The sequence below is a fragment of the Ixodes scapularis genome, unplaced genomic scaffold (assembly GCF_016920785.2).
Source record: "Ixodes scapularis isolate PalLabHiFi unplaced genomic scaffold, ASM1692078v2 PGA_scaffold6__148_contigs__length_123643588, whole genome shotgun sequence".
NCBI classification, from domain to species: Eukaryota; Metazoa; Arthropoda; class Arachnida; order Ixodida; family Ixodidae; genus Ixodes; species Ixodes scapularis.
Window position 1 is genome coordinate 116,526,361 of NW_024609881.1, and position 18,038 is coordinate 116,544,398.

General features: G+C 44.4%; 1 protein-coding gene across 1 annotated transcript; it reads left to right on the top strand.

Annotated features, from left to right (window-relative positions):
- Window positions 1-2,506: 2,506 nt before the first annotated feature.
- On the top strand, window positions 2,507-16,278 carry LOC8035093. The gene is made up of 6 exons (XM_029969691.3): window positions 2,507-2,548; window positions 3,056-3,071; window positions 3,753-3,803; window positions 9,043-9,175; window positions 10,450-10,834; window positions 16,036-16,278. Exons 1-6 carry the CDS (start codon window positions 2,507-2,509, stop codon window positions 16,258-16,260), a joined length of 852 nt encoding a protein of 283 aa, XP_029825551.2. The 3' UTR covers window positions 16,261-16,278.
- The last annotated feature ends 1,760 nt before the right edge of the window (window positions 16,279-18,038 follow it).

The following is an 18,038-nucleotide window of genomic DNA, read 5'->3' on the forward strand; positions in this document are numbered from 1 at the left end:
TTACGGCGTGACGCATGCACCGAACGCTTGATAGTATCGGTCTATTCGGGGTTTTTCGGTTCTCTCCGATTTTGGTGAAATCGGCTCGCGGGTCCATTATCGGTGTTTATTGGCATTTACAAAAAAAAAACAAAAAAAAACAACAACAACAACTGAGTCCTATTTATAATTACTCGCAGCATAAGAGAGGCAGGATGTGGCGAGTTCCAAATATCTTATTATCGCTCCTCGACCAATCATATTGCTGTATCAATTGAAAGGACCAATCAGGAAACAGGAAAGCGTAAATATATTCGGCCACACCCCGCGTTTATTTCAGCTGTCGTTGACTATAGATGGTTTCCCAAAGGCGTTTTATAACAAAGAATCAAATTTCTCAAGCTGCGGCCTTCGGTAATGCGGTGCTTGACGAGAGCAAAAGATAGAGCCCATTGTATTAAAAAATCTATGGTCGGTGACCGCATTTTCCTGCGCGCATTTTTGACGCCAGAGGCAGCCGCCTAGTTCCTGTTATTGTTTAATCCCTGTCAGTCCAGTATTAAAATAGCAGGCGGAACGTAGACTACCAGCGCATCCGGGTACATCGAGCACTTTCTATTCATGGTGACCCCGAGACGCATCTCAGAATAACGAGCTGGAGCTCCAACCTGCACTCCTCTAGGTATTTTAACGCGTGCCAGCGTGGCTGCGAAGATTTTGTCCGTAAGTCACAATGGTAAAATTTTCCCATTTTGTTCGCCATAAGTGAGTGGATTGAGTAGGCAAGTGAAATAATAGCGCTCTAGCGAGAAATCACGATAATTTCGTGTAATTACTGCGTGACTTAAAACGACAACTTGCCGCTTCTAAGAAAGTTAATGGCTCTCTTGAGAGCACCACTAGATTTTTTTTTTTTTTTTGTGTGCCAGCTAGGGGATCGAACCAAACCACTTTCGGTTCTGGTTGCGGTTACGGTTCAGACATTTTGGGTCAGTTCAGGTTCAGCTCCGAAATGAAAAAAAAAACTGTTTAAACCGGTTTGAACCGGCTCATATTGGTTCAGCTAGAAGCCAAATGTTTAATATTGATTAAATTGTTAATGCTTGAAGGAGTACAGAGAGGATAGAAAATGGAACCGTTACGAGATTTCCCCCTCGTTTACTGATATCAGAAAGAGCTAAACAGAAATTCTTCACAAAACTACAGCAATGAAAAGATATCAATTATCAGAACGACTTCTCCTATTGGTACACTCTAAAAAAAGTATGTGAGTCTGCTTTCCCGCAAAACACTCGGAGAGCCAATCACCGAAACTTACGGAGGCAGCTCAGCGAATGACAATGCCGAAACATATGTTTAGACCAAAAAAACGCAGTCTGAGCTGTGACATTAGGCAATGCAAGCGTGACGTTTTGCATTGCTTAATGTCACAACTCAGACTGCGTTTTTTTGGTCTAAACATATGTTTCGGCATTGTCATTCGAATTTCGTATATCTTAAAAAAACACTGCAAATATTTTTTGTTTACACAGCCTGATTAGATCTGCGTACCTCAAAATGCTCACTCTCCCCCCCCCCCCCCCCAAAAAAAAAAAGAAAAAAAAACAAACTAATGCAATTTTAGCAGAATGAGACTTATTTAAATTTTCCTAAAAGGGGGGGTTCATTACTGGACCTTAGAGTAAGGTTATAGCAACTTTTTCAGGAATGAGTTTCAGACTATTAATATTGCTTTTTTTTTTTTTGGGGGGGGGGGGGGGCGGGGGGAGGGGGAGTATGTCTTGTGGTGTTCAGATTGTAATCAAGCATTTTTTTTAAACATTTTGCAGTTTTTTTTTTATCAGTAATACGCTCCGCAAATTTCATGACCCCGACAAGTCACAAACAGATAATGGACGAGAAAGTGCAAGGATGGTAATATTACCCTGGGAATTACGTAAACCTAGGTTCTGTGACCCCGTGATACAGGGCACAGCATTAGGTATTCCCGCGCCCAGCACTTTCTCACCCATTATTCGCTAATAAATTGTGACTTGTCGCGACCCGGTTCGGAACGGTTCCTTCATTTTGCTCTGATGCGGGTTCAGCTCCAAGATTTCGGCAACCATTTTGTTTGGGGTTCTGTTCCGGTTCAATAAAACAAGCGGTGCAGTTCCGGTTACGCTTCAGTTCCGTTACGGTTCGACACCCTGGTTTGTGTTGGTGCTATCTGGGACTATTTATCGCGAATTCATCTTTTGATAATCGGTATAGAGTGATCCATCTTAATTTTTTTTTTTTTTGCTTTTTGTATTGATAGATTTTGTGTATTTATTCAACTCTTTCTTACAGTACCCCTGTGTACGTAATGCCCCACCGGGGCCTTTAGATGTACTTAAATGAGTAAATAAATAAATGATCCAATATATTGGATAAAAACGAACCCTAATTAAATACTCCTAATTACAGTGTTCGTCGAGACTACTGGACTGTGTGGCTGCTTCATCTTTGTTCAGACTAAAACACCTCAAAGAATACCTAAAAAATAATGTCGATCGTCTGTCCAATGTTACCCTTCTTCCTAACTCAGGTAAGCTTCTTGACGTTTCTGGTTCAAATATCAACTAATATTCTTCTCTTTCATACATTCTTGGCAAGAGCTTTAAAATACAAGCAACCCCACTGGCAAAACGCAGCTGTATCCTACACACGAACTGTTATCATATGTTGAATAGAGTCTACCTTTACAGGGACCGTTAAATTTTGTTATCTTGCAAGTGAAACATGCAGTCAGATGTAATACGCTCGAGCAATAAGAAATCTTTCCTAGTAAACGTCAAACATTTTATTTTGATCACATTTGCACATATATATGACATTACATAATCGTTGCCAAAATGATCAATACTTAAACCTGATGTGCGCAAGAGTCAGAAAGCAACATAGTCCAGCCTTCTGCACACGTTAGCGGCTGCCCTCCTATAGGGCAACCAAGTTGAATAAAATTAACACTAGATCAACATTGAATAACCTATATCACGTGTTACACAACTCTTACTTGTTGTTGAACTTCGTGTTTTATTGTTCACTGTTACAGGTTGCATTTGTGAGAGGTAAGTATACGTTCATGCATCTTGCCGCTTAGTAATTATGCAAAGTGAAGACCAAAAATAAGTCTGTTTCTATAGAAATGTTTGAGCGAATTTGGCAGGCAAGCATATGATTAGAGAACAATTAAGCGAGACAGAGTGAGAAAATAAACAACGTCAGAAAACCAAGTAACTTAGTATGCAGGGTCCTGTTCGCTCTTAAATGCCATTCTTTTCGAGTATGTTTGAGTTTAAGAGGTTAAATTTACAACAAAGATGTACTTGTTCTGACGACAGGCTACAAATGTTAATCTCGAAGGACTATTTTATTTATGTTCAGTTCTCGTTTTTTTTCAAATGCTATGAAACCTGGACACAGATTACACTACATTCTGCAAATTTATAAAACTTAAAGTATTTGAAGATTAAAAAAAAAAAAAAAAAAACTAATGCACGAGAACGCGACGTAGAAAATGTCGTGGAAGAAAATACAGGGCTATCTGGTGAAACCTTCCTGTAATCAAGAAATTGATATTTTAATACTTATATTAATATCCGCCAAACTGAGGTAGTATGAACGAATAGGGGATAGAACGCACTTTTTTACGATATTGTTTCTGGGCCTCTTCAAAGCTAAAAAGGTGAAGCCTTAGGAACACCAGGAAAAACATTAATGCGAGCACCAGTGTTGTTTTTTTCACGCAGGACAAGAAAATGCAAATTTTCCAACAGGGATTGAAGAACCAGCTATTGAGGGCAAGTATATTTTCGCAGAAAGTATGACACTCTATTTCTATTACCACGCGAATTAAAGTTTTCTTGGCAGAACCATTTAAGCTATTAGATAAGTGTGAAATTTGTTATGAAGCGATTCAACAACGTCCGTTTTTTTTATAATAGTGTATGTTCCAGTAGGTAGTGTGAATTAAGAATTCCGAAGTTTTTCATTCAATAATCTCCTTTTTGAAATCTGTTTGATATCCAGAGGTCATTGAAAGGCCATAGTTTCAGAGGTTCTACATGGCTAATTATTAAATACGAGAGAGAAGATTTTCGTACTGTCTCAGTTGCCCCTTGCCTAGCGTTGCAAAGCATGCAGTGCTCTACCAGAGGGCAAGCAGGCGCGGGTTTAAAACATATGACGTCACAGACGAATGTGACGTCACGGGCGCAGTGTTGCCCAGACGTGTTTTGTTGACCTAATAACTGCCATTTCAGAAAACTAAAAAGTATTTTCCTAAAAATAATTGGCGTATGGCGTTTTTTTCAATTAATAGAGAGTTTTAAAATAGCGTACGCACTTTTAGCGCACGCTAGCTCTAAATTTAGCGCTTAGCGCACGTTACGCAACAGAGTCTTAGAATAGTGCTTCTCCGCCGCGACGCAAAAGCCCAAGCATCTCACGCTTGCAACACCACCAAGATACAGTAACAATTTTTACTTCATACACTGTAACTTGAGAAAAAAAAAAAAAGTTGTCTTGGTCGAGAGTAACATTTAAGATTTGTTTAAACGGGAGAATGCGACTCGAGTGGTCGACCGGTCGTATCCGCCTGCGTTGCCTGGACAAGTGAGGTCTCGTGTACTGTCCTTCGCACACCGTAACCTCACCGAGAAATGTTCGGGCGTCGGAAGCACCAAGTTGCCGGTGATCGTTGCCCTCTTTACTGGTTTCTCCAAACCGAATGCAATGTCGTCCCGTATTGAAACATCGCAGTCGCGAGGATGCGCCGACTTCGCGCTCACGACGCCGCCAAAGCGGTCGCAGCCATGGTCTTGGGAGCCGCCATTTTTTTAACTCTTCGTCTTGGCTTTAGCCAACTTCTCATTCCAAATACACTTTGGAGGAGCGCACAAACTCTTTACGTACGCACGCGATTTCCGAAAAATAGCGTGAGCTAAATAGCGCATGCTAAGCGCAAAACGTGGTTAGCGTTCGGCGCATGCGCAGTGGCGACAACTCTATTCTTTACGCACGCAAAGCGTTAGCGTGCGCTATTCTAAAACTCCTTAATAAGTTGCCCTTAAAGGGACACTGAAAGGGTATTTATTTCCGCCAAGGTTTTTATTTGTACATGACATATGAGAGTCCAACTACTCCACACACAGTTTCGGCTCGAAGTTCGACATCTTTCCTGCCAAAAACGGAAATCAGGATGCAGCAAATCCATTGCAGTTTTAGGTTTCCGTCCCATGAGGACCTCCGCAGGCGTTAGTCCAGTTATCCCGTCAGGTGTTGTGCGGTATTGCAGAAGGGCTCGTGAAATCTTTGTCTGAAAATCTCCCGAAGAAGCTTTCTTGAGTTTGTTCTTTATTGTCTGAACGGCCCTCTCTGCAGCCCCATTAGATGCCGGGTGATATGGGGGGATCCTCCCCATACCACGAATTCTATTCCTCTTCAGGAATTCCGCAAACACAGAACTTGTGAAGGCTGGTCCGTTGTCACTCACGATCAGGTCAGGCAATCCGTGCGTGGCAAATATTGATCGAAGACAATTCACCGTTGCCTCCGTCGAAGGTGAGGGAACGACAATCACCTCGAGCCACCTGGAATAAGCATCTACAAGGATTAAGAAATATCGTCCTTGAAATGGTCCCCCGTAATCTATATGAAGGCGTGACGAAGCTTTTTCGGGAAAGGGCCAAGGTGTCGTTGGCACGGGTTGTGGTGCTCGCTGGTGTTCCTGACACACAGAGCAGCTGTTGACCTTGACCTTAATGTCTTCGTCAATGCCATACCATCAAACGTGACTTCTTGCCACCGTCTTCATTTTGCTGATTCCTGGGTGTCCATCATGCAGGAGATCCAGCACACTTCCTGTTAGAATTTTCGGAACTACTACTCTCGTACCCCATAGCACGCAATTGTCTTGCACGCTGAGCTCCTGCGTTTTCGAAGCGTAGGGTTGCCACTCTGGTGTAGCGGGAAAAGTTGAACCGGCCCATAGCACCTCACGTATTTTCGACAACACCGCATCCCGTTCCGTAGCTGTCGCAATAACTTCTGGGGAGAGAATTTTGTAGTCACGTTCCAGCATGAAAACATCTGCGGGCTTTGGCACTGTGAATTTCTTAGTCATCAGTGATAGGCGACTCAGCGCATCAGCATGACCAAGAGTTTTTCCAGGACGGTAGACCAAGGCGTGGCTGTTGCTAGCTAGTTTCAAGGCCCACCTTTGGATTCTTGGTGAACACTGTGGGGGAATGCCTTTGTCAGCGCCTAATAGTCCCAGCAGGGGCTTGTGGTCAGTGACTGCTTCAAAAGGTCGACCCCAGAGGTATTGGTGAAATTTTGCTATTCCAAACATGAGTGCAACAGCCTCCTTGTCCAGGTGGCTGTAGTTCTGTTCTGCTGACATCAGACGACGTGATGCGAACGCAATAGGCTTCTCCTCGCCCATGGAACTCCTCTGCGCCAGTACAGCTCTAATTCCGTAGGGTGAAGCGTCGCAGCTTAGCACAAGGTTCTTCGTGAAGTCGTAATGTGCAAGGACACCAGCAGAAGTTACCTGCTCTTTGCTTCGCTCGAACACGCATTCTTGCTTTCCTGACCACTCCCAGCGTGCTCCTTTTCCCAGCAGCCGATGTAACGGCTCCAGGACACTTGAAAAATTGGGTAGAAATCTTCTGTAAAAAATTAGCAGGCCCAAAAAACTTTGCAGTTGCTTTGTGTCTTTTGGAGTTGGTGCCTTTACAATGGCTTCCACTTTACTTGGCGAAGGGTGAAGACCTGTGTGGTCGATCAGGTGTCCCAAATACTCCACCTTTGATGCAAAATACTCGCACTTCTCAAACTTCACCTTCAATCCTGCGTTTGTTAGCCGCTGAAGTACTTTTTCCAGATTTCTCATGTGGTGCGAGTCATCCATTCCAGTTACTAAGATGTCATCAAAGTAGACGACAACGTGCCTGGTCACCAAGCAGGTTTTTCATTTCTCGCTGGAAAATTGCTGGCGCTGATGAAACACCAAAAGGTAGCCTTGTGTACTCAAACAATCATTTGTGGGCATATATAGTGACGTACTTCCTTGAGGCCGGAGAGAGTACCACCTGCTGGTAAGCATCTTTGAGGTCCAACTTGGAGAACTTGATGCCTCCGGAGAGCTTTGTCCAAAACTCTTCGACTCTCGGTATCGGGTACGTTTCCACCTGGGCTGCTGCGTTTATGGTGACCTTAAAGTCTCCGCAGATTCGCACTCGAACATCTCTTTTTAGTACCGGGACAATCGGTGCTGCCCAGTCAGATGTCCTGACTTGCTTCAACATTCCTTCCCGTTCTAGTCGTCGAAGCTCTTGAGTGACCAGATCGTGCAATGAAAGGGGACTGGTCGTGGCTTGAAGAACCGGGGTCTTGATCCATCTGGCACGTAATTCTTGGCTTCCACGTTCTTCTGCAGACCCGGCCCACCAGAAAACACCTCTGGAAATTTTCTGAAAAGACCCTCTGTTGATGTATTAAGTAGATTTACGACGTCAGCAACAGGTAGACCCAGAGCTTGTATCCAGTTTCGTCCCAGCAGAGTTGGGGAAGTTCCGCCAACGACGAACAGAGGAAGAAGAACTTCTCGATCGTTGTACTTCACCAGGATTTCGGCGCAACCTTGAACTGGTGTCAACTCTCCTGAGTACTCTCTAAGAACGACATTGGAGGGGACAACCTTCACATCCGGCAACAATTCTTGTAAACGTCTCTCTTCCATTACGGAGACGCCTGCCCCAGTGTAGAGTTCCATGTCAACTGGTTTGCCTTGAATAATGACCGTTATAATAATTGGAGGAAACTGAGATGCTTTCAGTTGCCACATGTTGTACGTTGGGGGAGCATCGTCACTGTCCTGATCGTTGGGGTCGTCGAGGCTGTGAACTGGAACCGCCGATGGCACCTTTTTCGACCGTCGTCCTGGCGAGTTCTGATAGTCTCGCGCAGCTTTCCCATCCTTCTTGACGCTTCTTGACTCGTCATGGGATCTTGCTGTGCAGACCGCTGAGAGGTGGCCGACCTTTTTGCAGTTGTGGCATGTCATATTAGCATAACAACATGCTGCTGAGCCGTGTAACTTTCCGCTGTGACGACATCGAGACAGTCTAGATGACTGCTCTGATAGGTGGTTGGTTTCGACAGCTGAGGTCGTCCCAGCCCGGCACGCGATTGCCTGGGAATCTTTTGTCGCGGCTTCCATGGCTACAACGACCTTGACCGCTTTCTCAAATGTCAGTTCTGCATCTTCCAAAAGTCGGGTCTGCATGAGGTCATTATTGATGCCACAGACTAGCCGATCTCGAAGCGCTCGGGCAGTCCGAGCCGAGGCTGATAGCCTGCCATACATCCCATCCTCGTCGCCAATGTGATATTTCCTAGAAATATCCTAATTAAGAGACCGAACGCGAAGTGATGTATGGCTGGCTATCAGCCTCGGCTCGGACTGCCCGAGCGCCGTCGTCGTCGTCTTTATTCACACCGTTCTCCGCACCTCGATACATAACAAAAAGTTTAAACGATATTGTGCCCAGCGTGACCGCAGATCTCTCTGGCGATTGGTGCGCGTTACATGTCACGTGCGAGATGGATGGTTGATTGTAGGAGGATTCCTTGCAGGCTTGCGCGCGCTCCGTCCGGTAGGTTTTATCAGATCGAAGGCTAGACGAAGGCTAGCTACGGTCACGTGATGTGGTCATGTTGGGCCGATAAGTGAGGAGAGTAAGGAGGAAAATGAGAAAGAGGCGAGGCGTCAAGGGAGCATGGCTTGTGGAGGCTACGCGGCTGACGTCCTGCCCTCTCCTACCCTTCTATCCTCCATGTTGGGGGGAGTGGGAGGGCGCTCATGATGTAAGTGTACATGGCGCTCCGCCCCCCATGAAGAGCCCAGTCCCCCTCCTAAAGGAAAGAAAACGTTCTGATTACGCATCAAGGCTTTTTTGTACATATGTTTTCGTAAATTATTAGGTTCTGGAGTTCACTTAGTTTATCACTCATCTAAACTAATCATACTTTCAGAAAAAGACCTACAGTTTAATCTAGAAGATGTGGCGGTGGAGTTTTTGTATAATTATGCAAAAGAACGAGGTGACACCTTATGGGATTTTGATATTACGGGAGACTCCAAAAAACGCCCAGAAAATCCTAACAGGTATGCAGTCCATTATTTTATTACTTGTAGCGTTCCTCTTTTAGTCCCAATTTGAAACAAAAATTAGGTGCATTTTACGTCAAAAACAGGGGTACATTTAGTTTCTGACTAATTTGATAGAAAGCACAGAGTGCTTCCACTTTTTTTACGGATGGCGTTGCATGAACCTCAATATAAATTACTCATTGACTTCGATTAGGAAGTTTGTTTCTTTCTTCTTTTTACGCATCTTCTGACTCCGCCATTATTGTTTGTATTGTAATTGGATCATATTGTTTTACAGCCTGTATTTTATTAACATGAATTGCTCAATTTTTAATACACCCTGTTAATAAATAATTTTGTTTCCGGAGCATGGACACGTGCAGAAAAGTGCAACGTGGCAAAAAAAAGAAAAGAAAAGACAAACGTTAGTTGGCCTATTCTCAATTGTTACCTTAGCATCGTCTTCTGAGCTAATAAAATAATATTCATTTTCAATCATGCGGTGAAAGAAACGTAGGCATACCGTGTCCTGACTAAAATGAGGACATCACAGCCAATGAAAGTTTGAGGTTCAGCTAAATCTTTCAGATTAATTGAGCAGCTAAAAACTCGGGTATGCTCTTGCCAAAGTGGAATTATTTAACCAAACTGACTTTTAAAGCCGAATACGTTTAAGTGTAACGCTCAATCGAATTGGAAATCCTGGCAGAAGTAAAAACAAAGCTGCACTTTAAGAATTCGGCCAAGCTGTAATTTCTTTCGGTCAAACTAAGGCCTTGAAGGGATGAACATTCCAATGTTTAAGTGGTGCTTTGAGCGTATTTTGACACAGTGGAATCTCGTTAATTTGAGCCCGAGGGGGACCGGAACTTTGTTCGATCAATGCAAAGTTTGAATTACCGAGAGTTGCCTTCCTAGAAACAGATAGGACGGGACCTGCACGACAATTTGAATTATCCGCGAGTTTGAATTAAGAGGGTTAGAATTAACGAGATTCCGCTTCATTGTCTAACCAATAAGGTAATCTCATTAAATGAACCACTTCACAAGAAGAACGGCAGGACGTGTCATGCAAACGTTCGGCCTCCAACACGCACCTTCGTGCCTTCCGTCGTGCTTCGGCACTTGAGGTGGACGAACCTCCGAAGCGTTGTCGAAGCTGGGAAGATCGTGCTGGAGGCGGTGCAGCGGTATATCCCCCCTGCCCTCTTCACTTGGTTAGTGACTATGGCAGAAGGAGGGTGTGAAAAAGTATTTAACGTGGCACGTTGTTTTCATTTTACACGCAGACCTCCTGTTACAGCGAAGATGTCCGAACTGACCTTTCTACAAGCGGAAACGGTTTCGACGAAGCCCATGGTTGCCTACACGCAGCTCTTCCACAACGGGCAGCCGGATCGCAACAACACCGCGACCATTAGCAGAGAGTTTAAGCACCAGAATACCTACACGTACACGGTGGAAAGAGGAATCGACACCGGGCTGAAGGGAGAGTGGAGCGCCGGGTTACCAGAAATGTTCGGGCTCCGTACCGAAATGTCGATCAAATTCTCGACTTTATGGGGAAGTTCAGAGACTAAGACCACAGAAACCACGTACAGCCTGAACCAAATTGTCTCTATACCCCCAGAGTCGACGGTCAGAGTTCAATGGCTCATTGCCGAAGAAGTGATGGTGCGTATCTTGAACCCTTCTATTTGTTAAAGCATGAAATGAATTTTAACGGTACCCCCCAATCCCAAAATGTTTCCCGTCCGTCCGTCCGTCCATCCGTCCATCCGTCTATACGTTTTCCGCTAAATTTAGATTGAAAAGTGATGTCACTTCGCCTATACCTGAATTCGAATTCACCTCTAAAGTTGGCGTGAAAATTGGTGTTAGGTGACCTGATATCACGTGACCTATATACCCATTCAGTTTCCCCGCTAAATTTGGCGGGGAAATGAATGTCATGTGATCGCACGTTACGTTATGTTTATGTTTGTATATATAAAAATATATATGGACATCTTGAAGTCGTGGGGAGCTCGACTCGCTTTGAGTTGGTCTTAATTTCGGGTTGGAATTGATTGATTGAAATCGTGTCTTAATCGATAAGAAAGGTTCGCCTGCCTATGGTCTGGTGAACATGAGGCAAGAGGGAGGGGGATTGTGGAGGGTTGTAGGGAAAGAGGATTATGATGATTATTGGGTTAGATGAACTGATTGACCCCTGATGTCCTGATAAATCTTATCAGTGAATTCAGGATTTGCCTTCTACGTTGTGCCTGTCCTTTCGGGTGGGTCCAGGCTTCTAAATTCCTTGGTTTCGCCTTGCTCGTTAGTGAGGTCCACGCGTCTTGTCTTCCGATGAAGGCAACCAACCAACAAGTTTAACAATCGTAAATGAACCACCACCAAATCTTTTCCTGGTGTCCTTAACAGTGATGACGAATTAATACTAACTTGATATGATGCTGACAAATAGCCTAAATACAATATGTGTTGGGCTACCATACGGATGAAGCGTGTGGTTGCGCTAGTCCCACGCACATCATACCCACTTCCATCACACACATACAACGTACGAAAATCGCACAGTTCATGTGTACGCAGCTCGACGCTTCCGGCGTGTCCCGGTCTTTGTCAGCCTTATCGAGCTATAAAAACGTAAACTTTTACTTCTTAAACCGACTGTTAGTTGTCCCCACTCACCTGCTCTATTTAGATTAGTTTGTGACTCGGTATATGGATGGAAATAACTTGGTATCAAGATTAATCTTTACCGAGATTATTCTCTAGTACGTGTTCATTCCTTTCAGATTTACCTTGATACTTAGCAGGTCGTAGGCATTGTGCGCGCATTAATGATTATTTTTTATCTATTATGCCGATCAGATGTGGTATCACCCTGTTGTATATCAATATTGTCAATGACATTTATTGTGTAATGTATACTGACGAGTCGACACCACTCTGTTCCTCTCTGACGCGAAATAGGAGAACGTTAATATCAAAGGAAATAGAATGATCTGGAAATTCGCAAAGTAGTCAAAGTCGAGCGTACCTAAGAATAATGAAACAAAAACATAGGCAATTTTATTTCGATCAATCAGTAAACATGTCACGCTAAACAAACCTCTCCAGTTTAATCCTATGCTGACTGAACTGGCGAAAAAACATGAAAGAGTAGGCGTTATATCTTCAGAAAATGTGTCTTGAGATTATCATAAAAGCATATTATCAGTAAGTTATGCAAAATTGTCGGTGTTCTTGCTAGATATCGTGCCATTCTTCCCGTAAATATGAAATTGTATAATACAGTATTTTACTCTCAAATAAATAATTGTCATATTGTCTGGGGTACGAAGACAAAATCAAATTTTAATAACAAACGACTACTTCAAAAGAAAGCTTTCCGCTTTATTGGAAACTTTTATTACTTATTCCAAACAAAATCATCATTTTCAGAATACGAAATTCTCCAGGTACACTAGTTTTTCATCACCCGAAGTGACTAGCTTTTTAAGCGTACATCAAATTAAACGGATACATAAAACCACCACCCTAACCATCGTTGGGTGGTTATATAGAAGATATCTCGCTATGGAAGAACTCCACTATGGAATATCTCATAATCGCACAAATTGCAGTTTGCAATTTCTTCGTTATAACCTACCTAGATTACTCAAACAACATTTTATAGCTAGCATTGGCATTTATATTTTACATCAAAAATCACTGTATACCTACTTTTTCGTAGTATTTGTATACTTTTAAGTAAACCGTTCAGCTAATGCATTATCTGTATATACATGATACTTCGACTATTTGATGGATCTCCGTCATCATCTGTCAAACACTCGTTTTCTGGACGTTGTCAAGCCAACAAAGATTGGCTTTTTTTTTTTTTCTTTTTTTGCTCGAGGCTGTGCATGTGTACATGCGGGTGCAAATAAAACTAATTTTATTTTAGTTTTAAATGGTCTTTATGCTGCCTATATGCTTCATAAAGATCCAAACTGCGTTTAACGGTTCAGTGCTGAAAGCCACAACGGTTGTCTACGGAAACCCAGCGTACATATTCTGTTCTCGAGCGCAATTAGGACATAATTTGATTTTAAATAAACCATTGAACAGAATGCCATAGAACTTTACACGAAGGTGTATTTAGCTAATGCATTAATCCTACATAAAATTGGCGAGTGCAAATTTCTGGCAAAGAAATACAAAAAAAAACACTTATTTTGTATGAGTGGGAGAAAGACAAAACCAAACCGTTGGGTTGGTTCTGTTTTTCGAGTTTTTGTACCGTGTGGTGCCTTATGTGAGTACCATTATCAACCCGACGGCTTGCTCCAGTTTCTCCCCTGCGCGCGAGCGTACACACACACGCACACACAAACACACACACACACGCACACACACACGGAAGGTCTTTTTTATTGCATTTTGTTTTTTTAGAAACCTACACTCACAAACTTTTAGTATAGGATCAACCTTCCACCTAAATACACCTCTGTGAAAATGCCCGTCACACTCTGCTCAACGACGCATTTATACAATTTGTTTTACGGCCCGCATAACGCTAGAGAACACCCTGTATACATCCCCAAAAAGCTGGAACATACGTCCCTAAAAAAAAGGTAAAAGAGAAAGATTTATGGTCGGCAACCGCGAACATTGTTATATCCCCCGGAAGAAAAAGAAAAAGACGGTAATATTACAGGATCAATTATCGCTAGCTACAACCATATAGGAACCTTTATTTCTGGGCCCGACGAGTCTGTTTTGCATTTGAGTCCTAGGGGAGAACTTGCGCAATATATTGCATTTCTGCCTACCAAGATAAAGAAGCGTGATATTGTCACGAATGACAAGAGATGAGGCGACGAAAACTGAAGCAAACGAGACGTTTAATGGGACGAACTTGTGCCCAAATTAATAAAAGGAAAAGGAAACAGAAGAATGCAGGATAGCGTCGCAGGCGTCGATGTCGGCGAAACCGCAGGACCGAGCGCTGGGGCGAGACTGACTCCGGTTCGATACGCGGAGCACCTTATGTACTATCGTGGACACTGTTAGCTATAACACGGCAGCGGCGGCCGTCCCGTAAACCCAGCGCCCCATAGCAGGTGCAGTCCGAAACTCCGCGCATGCGCCGTGTGGCGGACTCGCTCTTCCCGTTTGCAAGCACACCCTCGCTTTGTCGTCTGCTAGGCGCAGAGCATGCGATGCCACAGTGCTACTCGTCTGGTACCCTCGCCATAGTGAACTGGTCTCAAACTAATTTCCAACTGGCGATTTTTATTGGGGCAGATTGCAGAGTCATCAAAGCACTACTCCTGTTTAAGTTATTATTATTATTTTTTTTTTTTTTTGCTTCTTCAGAAACAGGCGTGCGCAAGCCTTTTTACCAATATGCGTTCGCAAACCAGTATGAGCGCAGCAGGTGTGATGCAGAGAGAGACTGTTATACTCCGTTTCACTTTAAGTCCGACCGCATCGTACGCTACGAAACGACGGAGCCAATCAAATAGCGGCAAAGGTGCAACGTCACGGAGTGCATCACCGGGTGACCCAATAAGGTGCAAAAAGTGATTTTGTCGCTGCTTGGTTGGTCCTATCGTCTCGCAGCGTCCGCTGTGCTTAGACCTAAAGTGAAACGGAGTATAACTGTAAGTTTGTCCCATAAAAAAACGTAATCAACCGTGATATTACATTTAGTGGCGATGATTATCCTTAGCTAGTGAAGTCAGGGAATCAACCGTGGGCACCTCTTACGCAGTGGTTCGCTGAACCGTGTTCAGCGAAAATTGGCGAGCGCTGTGGTGTCTGCTCTGTGCCTAGCAGACGACAAAGCGAGGGTGTGCTCGCAAAAGGGAAGAGCGAGTCCGCCACACGGCGCATGCGCGGAGATTCAGACGGCGCCTGCTATGGGGCGCTGGGGGTACGGGACGGCCGCCGCTGCCGTGTTAAAGCTAACAGTGTCCACGATAGTACATGCTTAAGCTTCTGGACTAATCGGCGTAAAATGTTCGACGCGTAGAACATTCGGACCTCGAACACGATTCTCGAATTACCAGAAAACTAAATTGCAGGAATAACAAAAGGTGCGTCGCTCCCAGGAATCGAACCCTGGCTATTACCCGTGGAAGGCAGGTACGATAACCGTTAGGCCACGCGCGCGCTCCCTACTTGGCCAGCTGCGCGCGCGGCAGTATTCCCGAGTGTCGTAAAGGCTTGAACTCGTGGAAGGCATCTGACTTAAAATTGCATTGTTTCCTTTACAAAGGTGCGGTCTGCAGGCCACAGATACAAAGATGTGCCCCAAAATTTTGGCATCGTAAAAAAAAAATAATAATAATTAAGTGTTAGAACTATCGTACCAAATTAGACGCACGTTTAATGAAATAATTTGGAACTCTCCTTTTAGCTTTAGTTGCGAAGATGACTATAGCTATGACTACAAACGGCTGGCCCAAGAACGGCGCTTCACTGCTTACTTTTTCAATTGGCTTCCAATCAAACGCCCCAAACTGGGCACACAAAAATGGTGTATTGAATGTACTTTATTGAAAATCAAGCCTTTTCCAAAGTCCGTGAAACAACATTGACGTTCCCCGTTTCCTGGAACCGAGGAGTATGATTGGAACGCACTCCTTTACAAGCACTGACACGCAGCACTCGTTTACGACATGGGCTGAGCCAAGTTAACAACGAAAGACGACGCGCTCAATTCGTACTTAGAGTGGGTTCCCAAACAGTGGTGAACTCGGATAATTGACTCAGCAGACACCAGATGGCGCGCATTTTTGAGAAGGGACATGTCGAGTGTCTGGCTCCATGTTTTCTTTTAACTACACACGGTGATATTTTCTTTCCATCTATTTCAGGACGTTCCATGGGACGCCCTGATGTATCTGACGGGATATTTCGGCGGATATTTTAAAAGAGGCGATAACTGGTTGTGGGTCTTTTTCCCTGTCGGAGTTCTGGAACATCCTTACGTAGAGAAGCAGTCTGAAGACTCCATTTTGTTCAGGGCCAAAGGGAGGTTCAGCGGTGTCAAAGCCAAGAACAATTATGTAGTTACGAGAGAACGGCGACATTACCAATGAACAAACTGAATGAGGCATTCATTCATTCATTTATTCATTCAAGTTTAATGTGGAAAACGCTAAACGTTCAATGCAACCAATCAAGAATGAAAAATAAAATATTAATTCCTCCCCCCCCCCCTTGCCACTTGAGTTTTCGCCGTGCCACAATCTTTTCGATTTAAGTTCATCAACAATGAGTATTAAAGAACATAAGACTGGTTCTTACACCGGCGACAACATATGATTGGGAGGGCGGTCATAAAAAGTCACAACATGCTTAGAAACCGGTTTTTAGCCCCTCCGGTCCTAAGAAGTCGCGCGTAGGTACCAGACTACATACACTAAAGGCCCATTCACACTCTTGCGACCGACTTGGACCGAGAGAGACCAGACCGGTTTTTAAGCCTCTTGCGACTTCTTAGGACCAGCTCCGGTGCATCGCATCTGGTCCTAAGAAGTCGCAAAAGGCTTAAAAACCGGTCTGGTTCCTCTCGGTCGAGGTCGGTCGCAAGAGTGTGAACGGGCCTTAAAGTTTTGTTGAACTGGACTGTGAGATATAATTTCAGCGTCTCACCCTCACCATTTGAACTTTTATATAGTGTCAGTCAACCGGGTTACCAACCATCGCATAAAAAACAAACCATTTTAGCGGCACTGACTGTTTGTAAAAACTAAAGTGAGCTTGTTTGTTAGAGTGCAGCTTTTCAAAACGAGGGCTGAGTCAGGACACCGCAACTCTCCGTTCCTTCTCGATGTTGAGCTCCGATATGTATTTTTCTTTCATCAGAGTCAAAGCAGTCACCGTTTGCCCTTAATGGTGACGTTGTAGAGTAGGCTGATGGCAAGTAATTATTCGCATCTTCGTATTCCGCTCCCCGAAGCGACTGTAGAACGTATTTCAAACAAATTCACATAATCGTTCATTGAACAATGCGTTATACAGGGTGAAACAAGGAGACGGCAGGCTCTTTAAATCGACCGGAAAATTCGGTTTCTTAACCTATCGCGCTACGACTTTGTGCAGCGTTGCCCACAGATGGTGCATTTTTTTTTTGTAAATTTTGCAAAGAGCGAACTTACCTGAGGAAAAATTAAAGAAAGAAAAAGGCTTAGCTCCTATGGAAACGCAGCGACGCCATCGGTCTGCAAACAACACGGCGCCATTTCGCACGGGAGGCAAGAGATGGCGCAAGCGGTCGCGACGCCAACTGCCGCCAACGACCGAGCAGACGACGCCGAGAGCCGGCGTGTTTAGCAGACAAGGAACTGCTGTTCCTTGTTGTTACCGTGCCTGTTTTTGTTTCTGCGACTGTCGCCGCCTGCGGAACGCGAGCCGCTTTTGAGTCGAAAGGATCGTCTGCTGAAGTGCCGGCTCTCGGCGCCGTATGCTCGTTCATTGGCGGCGTTCGTTGCGCCATCTCTTGTCTCCCGTGCAAAACGGCGCCGTGTTGTTTGAAGACCAGTGGCGCAACACCACCTAGACAGAAGGCTTCCACACGCGTCATCATAGTCAGATCGATCGAGGCGAGAGATTGGGCACGGGTGCTGCGTCAGTGTTCGGCTGCGGCTCGTGGCCAATCAGCGCGTCGAAGGTCGGGCTCGGGTCCAGTAGCCGACCGAGCGCGATCCGACTGTGATGACGTTTCATAGAAGAGGAAACCATGCGGAGGCCTTCTGTCTAGGTGGTGTTGGGTGGCGTCGCTGCGTTTCCATAGAACCTAAGCTTTTTCTTTGTTTACTTTTTCCTCAGGTAAGTTCGTGCTTTGCAAATTTTACAAGAAAAAAAAAATGCACCA